Consider the following 7,216-nt stretch of genomic DNA (forward strand, 5'->3'; position numbering starts at 1 on the left):
GGCGTACTGCATAAGATTTTGCAACCTACACTAGAATAATACAAAACATTACTTTCTGTGAATTGCTTGGCTGATGACCTTTTTGACTTCTTGGTTCCTCAGACTGTATATGAGCGGATTTAGCATTGGTATCACCACTGTGTATAACACGGCAACTACTCTGTCCTGGTTGTCAAAGTCATGATTAGAGGGGTGCATGTAGGAAAAGAAAGCTGTTCCGTAGAAGATGAAGAGGCAAGCAAGGTGCGAGGTGCAGGTACTGAAGGCCTTCTGTCTGCTTTTGCTGGTCTTCATCTGAAGAATAGATAAAGCAATCAGGGTGTAGGAGACCAAGGTAGTCACCAATGATCCTGCACCACAAGTGCTTACAAAGAAGTAAAGTGCACAATCACTCCATAGTGTTTCCGAGCATGACAACTTGAGCAGCGGTGGGATGTCACAGAAGAAGTGGTTTATGAGGTTTGATCCACAATATTCAAGAGTAAATGCAAAACTGGTTTGCACTGTAGACTGGAAGGAACTAATGCCCAAGACCATGAGGATCAGCCCTAAACATCTCTTCCTCGTCATTGCTGAGACATAGTGAAGAGGGTGGCAGATGGCAACGTATCGGTCATATGACATTACAGAAAGTAAGAGAGATTCTGTGACCACCAGGGTATCGAAGAAAAAAAACTGAATGGCGCAACCATTAAATGAGATGGTCTTCCTCAGGGACAGAAGATCAGTCAACATTTTAGGAGTGATAACGGAGGAATAGAAAAGGTCCACCAAAGACAGGAAACTCAGAAAGGTGTACATCGGAGTCTGAAGGCTGGAAGTGTTATAGATTAGAAACATCATGCCAAGATTGGCTAGAATGGACACAAGATAGACAAGTAAGAAGAGGATAAATAGGAATGGAACCAGCTCTCTGTCTTCTGTTAGTCCCATCAGTATGAAGGTCATCACTTGTGTCTTGTTTCTGTGGTTCATCAATGTCTTTCTCTGTGATGTAGAGTAAAATATTCATTTACAATCTAAATATAAGCTATGCACGTGGAAAAATCTGCAACCACCAATACAGCCTGACGCCAAGAATGATATAGCAAATGCATACTTTACAGCTCAACACACTGCTCCATCCCAATTCAGAATATTTACAGCAGAACATAGCATCTGTTTAGTGATGATCGTAACCTGCTAACTACGATTACGCAAAATTATGCGTACATTTTTGCTATTATTCATACACGTAATTACAAATTCGTACTTCAATTGACTTTGTGCAATCATTCGTAATTACGCATGAATTTACGCATAATTTGCGTGTAATTTTGAGCTGATTTTGGTGGTGTGAATAGCAAAGTCCCCATACATGCTATTGCTACCAAAATTGCCACATATGTTACAGAGAATATTGGGCACAAGTCAAAAAAATAATTTTTCAAAAAGACCTTATTTTTTTTGAGAAAATGGATTTTTAAAATGCAAAGAAAAATGGTTTTTAAACCTAGAAAAATAATAGTTTAAAAAAAATATTTTTTGGTTTGTTTAAAATAGATTTTCTCAAAAACGACAAGGTATTTTTGAGCAATTGTTTTTGTAACTTGTACCCACTATTCTTTTTAACACATGTAGCAATTTTGGTAGCAACGGCATGTATGTGAGCTTTGCTATTCACCATCAAATTCGGCACAAAATTACACGTAAATTCATGCGTAATTACGAATGGGAACACTTAACTATGAAATTGCTTACACTGTTCCCCCGACATTACACATTATGATTACGATGCATAATTGCGTATTACGATGCGTAATTACGCATGGGCATAATTTCTGCTCATCACTACATCTGTTATGGTGGCCTAATGCAACATGAAAGGGCATAGCTATGGCCCTCTGGGAGATGAAGGAAAGTTTGGGCGCCAGAGGTGATGCAGAAGTTTAGATGCTCCATAAGCATCCATGTTAAATGCGGCTATGACTGGAAACTGCTATACAAACTGCGGCTACAAGCACCTGCCATTTTATAGCTATTTGTTGTGTCAAAGGTGGCACGGATATCAGAGGATTTACTGCAGGTGTGGCAGGGCAGACATGGGTTGGGAGTTAGTTGGGGTTAGGCATGCATGCGGGGTTGGTTAGGGTTGGGCATCAGTGATGATGGTGGGAGTGGAGGTTAAGGCTAGACATTGGTATAGGGGTTGGTTAGAGTTATTATTCTTATTTTTATTCATACATTTTGAGCATCAACATCTTCTGAAGCACATGTTAGGCATTGTTGGCGGGAGAGGGGGGGGGGGGTCATGGTTAGGAATTGGTGGTGGTGGTTATGTGAGAATAGGGTTAGGTTTAGCATTGGTAAAATATCAGTAACATTTTCAGATATTTTACTATCGGAATTTCCACCGCCCAGAAGTAGAATATCGGTAATTTTACAGATATTCTATTAGCGGCTATTTCTGCCGCCAAGTCAGAGTGCAGATGGCCCTGCTGTTGTAGGGCCTGTACAGTACTGCCCTTTATATCTCTTTTCCATGGACTATTTACTTACCGCGGCGGTCTATCTATGTCCCGCAGGACTTCATCTGCTGTCCCAGGGACGTAGATATTAGTCTATCACCATGAGCGCTGCTGTACATGCTCCCTTCAACTCCCCCGTGCCATTCTCATCGCGAACCATTAGTACATTAGTATACAGACGGTTGAATGGGAACACAATTCCCATTCACTGATCTAAGTGCCCGATATCAATGAATACTGGCATCAATGAGATGTCGCCGTTCATGGAAACAAATTCAATGTATTGCATACACACCTTACTTCCTGTAATGCGTTTATGCAGTCTAAAGTGAAATCAAAATACAGTGCAGGGGATATTTAGTGGCCAAAAAGTAAAATTACACCTTACAACTTCAAGGCTATTTTAAATACATTTAAAATAGCATTGATTAACTCCTTACCTCCCCTCCCATAGTTACCCAAATAAAACCTTTAATTAAACAAATAAAACAAAAAAGTGACATTTAAAGAGAACCAGAGAGGAGGACAGAAAAGCTTTTATACATACCTGGGGCTTCCTCCAGCCCCATACGCACGGATCGCTCTCACGCCGCCGTCCTCCACTGCCTGGTCCCGTCATTACCACCAGTCGACAGGCAGTCGGCCAGTCGGCCGGCGGACGCGGCCAATTTTCCGCATCACAGGGGCTCCCTCCATACACTTACGCTTGCGGCTGCCTACTGCGCAGCCGCATGAGTAAGGGTATGGAGGAAGCCCCTGTGATGCGGACAATTGGCCGAGTCCGCCGGAAGTGACGGGACCCGGTAGCGGCGATAGAGAAAGCGGAGGATGGCGGCGTGGGAGCGATCCAGGCCTATAGGGCTGGAAGAAGCCCCAGGTATGTATAAAAGTTTTTTTCTATTTTCAGGCTCCATTCCTCTCTGGTTCCCTTAAAAAAATACATTAATAGTTAACTTAGGGAATAACATTTTTTGAATATGTATGTCAAGAGTGTATATTACTGCTTGTAATTAGTGACAGATGCAAAACTGAAAAAATGCACCTTTATTTCCAAATAAAATTTTGTCATAATACATTGTGATAGGGACATAATTTAATTGGTGTAATAACCGGGACAAATGGTCAAATAAAATACATGGGTTTTAATAACGGTAGCACATATTATTTTAAAACTATAATGGCTGAATTTTTACCTTGTTTTTCCTGGTAACATGCATTTAGAATAAAATAATTCTTAGCGTAATGCACCACCCAAAAAAAGCCTAATTGGTGTAAAAAAAAACAAGGTATAGAACATTTTGTTGTGATTAGTAGTGATAAAGTTATTAGCGAAAGAAAGGGGGGAGCGCTGGAGGGTGAAAATTGCTCTGGTCCTAAAGGGGAAAAACCCCTCAGTTGTAAACTAGTTAACCACCTTGGCGGTAATGACGAGCTCAGCTCATCCATGACCACCGCGGTGGACTGCTCAGGCCCAGGTGGGCCGACTTTCACCATTTTTTTTTATACACGCAGCTAGCACTTTGCTAGCTGCGTGTCTTATGCGATCAACGCCACCGATGCGCTGCTACGCGCCGTGAAAGAGGGCCCCCCCCCCCCGCAGACCCCTTGTGCAGCCTGGCCATTCACTGCCTGGCTGCGCTATGGGGTGGATCGGGACTCCCTCTGACGTCAGATCGTCATTCCGTTCGTCGCCATGACGACGGGGGATGCCCTAAAGGAAATCCCGTTCAGAATGGGATTTCCTGATGAGTTTGATCACTGGCGGCGATCGGAAGGGTGGGAGGGATTCGGCAGGGAATGCGGAATCATGTAGCTTGCGCTAGGCTAGCTACATGATTTAAAAAAAATTTTTTTAAAAGTACTGCTGCGCAGCCACCATGGAGATCTTAATAGAACGCCTGTTAAACTCTACTATCTGTGCATACCTATTGGTCTAAATTTGGAAAATGAACAGTACTGTCCTATTACAGGAGGGGAGGAGCAGCCAGCAAGATATAATGAATATAAATTGAGAGGAGGAGAAGAAGGGGTGGTCTGGGGAGTGGTGCCAGCCATAGCAGCCAGGTATCAGAATGAACATTGCTGTGCTCCCCATCAGTAGCATAAAGTATTATGACAGTGGTAACTGCCATCAGGGGAAGGAGAGAAGTCGAAAGAATACTTTGGCATGCAGGGGCCCCTCAAATGCAGATGCCTGGTTGCGACTGCGACCTCTGTGACCACGCGCCCTATGCTATTGCCAACATGTATGATGCTGGTATTCAGCATGAAGGGAAGAACTACATATATGCACCAACACTACTCTATATATTTCAGTCCAGTTGTTTATTGTTTGGGAGAAGGTCTGCCAGCTTTGGACGACAAGGAATGTACGCACTCTGTTCTTACGGGAATAAGCAGATGACTTTTCCCTGTAATGGGCACCCCAGCTGCATATATTCTATGGACATTCAGGTTAAAAGGGGAAAGATGTGTCCATCAAATTCAAGCTATTGAGTTTTCCTGTCACTTGATGTGAAACAAAAATGAAAACGCCCCACGGGTTAACATGCCTGGTGGGGTCATGCATAGTACGCTTCTCTTGCAGCTTTAGGGTCCAAGTTTAAGGGCTCGTTTCCACTAGTGCGGCGTGTGTCTTGTAGACGCACGCCGGCACTGAGCGGGTGGGCGGGATTGCAGGCGAATCCCATGAGCCGTGCCATGCACGGCTATGGGAATCGCAGCCTCCGCCGCAAATTCTGTAGGGGGTTCCGGCTGAATCGCTACTGCAAGCGATTCGGCCAGCGGAGCAGTTATCCCCTATGGCAGAGTTTCCCCGTGCGATTTGCCTGTGGGGAAACTCTGCGGATTCTCGGCTGTTTCCGCGAGAGTGGAAACGGGCCCTAAATCTTGGTCAAAAAACGTCCTGCAAGGAGTTTGGAATTTGCGTGGAATATGTTCTCCCTGTGTTTGCATGAGTTTCCTTTGGGCACTCTGGTTTCCTCCCTCATCCACAAAAACACACTAATAAGGTAAGTGGCTGTCCCACAAAGTTGGCCGTAAAGGACAACTGAAGCAAAAGGGATAAGCATGGTACACACTTTCAAATATGATTAGCCAATCAATGCACAATTTTACCACCTCCATGTAGTATAAGGTTACCCACACAATATGTTCACAGTATTCAAAATCTGTGTGCCCTCATACTACACGGTGGTGGTAGAATTGGCAAACCATTGGCCAATGAAAATTGAAGGTGTGCACCAGGCTTAAAGAGAGTCTGAAGCCATAATTAAAATGGCTTTTTTGCTTATATATAGCAGGGGCATGTGTGCCCCTGCTAAAACGCCGCTATCCCGCGGCTGAACGAGGGTCCTTTCCCCTCCAAATCCCCCCTGTGCTGCCTGGGGAGCGCTTCCGTGTGAGGCGGGGCTATGAGCTGCAGCCCTGCCTCACACGCGTCTATCAGCGGCAGATCTCCGCCTCTCCCCCGCCCCTCTCTGTCTTCCTTCACTGAGAGGGGCGGGGGAGAGGCGGAGATAAGCCGCTGATAGACGCGTGTGAGGCAGGGCTGTAGCTCATAGCCCCGCCTCACACAGAAGCGCACAGTGGTAGCAAAATCTACGACCAAGTTGGTCGTGATTTTGCAGGGGGGGATTTGGAGGGGAAAGGACCCCCGTTCACCTGCGGGATAGCGGCGTTTTAGCAGGGCACACATGCCCCTGCTATATATAAGGAAAAAAGCCATTTTATTATGGCTTCAGACTCTCTTTAAGACCACAGTAGAGATAATATTATAACCATAATGCAAAATTCCAAACTATTGCTGAATTAATTTTGCATTTATAGTTACAATGTGTTATTTCACAAAACTGTAATGCATTTTCACAGAATACACATTGTTGTCAAAATGAGAACTTTCTTATTTTCTCCCGTGCATAGACTTCATTAGGTGAGGATGCGTTTTCTCTTAGCCATATAATATATTTTCAACGTTTTATCTCTTCCGTGCAAAAATGTTCCAAATCAAAAATTGCCACATTCTTTCACCACATAGCAGCAGTAGTAGTAGTAATAGTAGTAGTAGTAGTAGGTAGTAGTAGTAGTAGTAGTAGTAGTAGTAGTAGTAGTAGTAGTAGTAGTAGTAGTAGTAGTAGTAGTAGTAGTAGTAGTAGTAGTAGTAGTAGTAGTAGTAGTAGTAGTAGTAGTAATAGTAGTAGTAGTAGTAGTAGTAGTAGTAGTAGTAGTAGTAGTAGTAGTAGTAGTAGTAGTAGTAGTAGTAGTGTGCTCCCAGCCTCAGCTTATAACACTCACTCTGTCCATGTCTGATGGAGCAGAACTGGCTCTGCAGACTCCTCCAGCATCACTACAGTATAGAGCAGGGATTTTCAACCCTGTCCTCAAGTACCACCAACAGTGCATGTTTTGCAGAAAACCACAATCATGCACAGGTGAGGTAATTAGTGTCTCAGCAGAGCTAATTAACTACCTCTGTGGATTTCCACAAAACATGCACTGTTGGTGGTACTTGAGGACAGGGTTGAAAAGCCCTGGTATAGAGCACTTGGGGAGGGGTAGAGAGGCTGGGGGAATGGTGCTGTACAGAAGATCCTGCTGAGCACTGAATTGTCTACAAATCTTTGTCTGCAATACATTGTTTGTTTGTTATCAGTAGCTGAGCAGATGCAGTCATTAGAACAATTGTATAGAGAATAGAAAGCTTTCTCTCT

At 43.9% G+C, this 7,216-nt stretch overlaps 1 protein-coding gene across 1 annotated transcript; it reads right to left on the bottom strand.

Annotated features, from left to right (window-relative positions):
* Positions 1-48: 48 nt before the first annotated feature.
* LOC137561819 (olfactory receptor 5J3-like) lies at positions 49-975 on the bottom strand. The gene has a single exon (XM_068273174.1). It carries the CDS (start codon positions 973-975, stop codon positions 49-51), a length of 927 nt encoding a protein of 308 aa, XP_068129275.1.
* Between the last annotated feature and the right edge of the window lie 6,241 nt (positions 976-7,216).

The sequence above is a fragment of the Hyperolius riggenbachi genome, chromosome 3 (genome assembly GCF_040937935.1).
Source record: "Hyperolius riggenbachi isolate aHypRig1 chromosome 3, aHypRig1.pri, whole genome shotgun sequence".
Classification (NCBI taxonomy): domain Eukaryota; kingdom Metazoa; phylum Chordata; class Amphibia; order Anura; family Hyperoliidae; genus Hyperolius; species Hyperolius riggenbachi.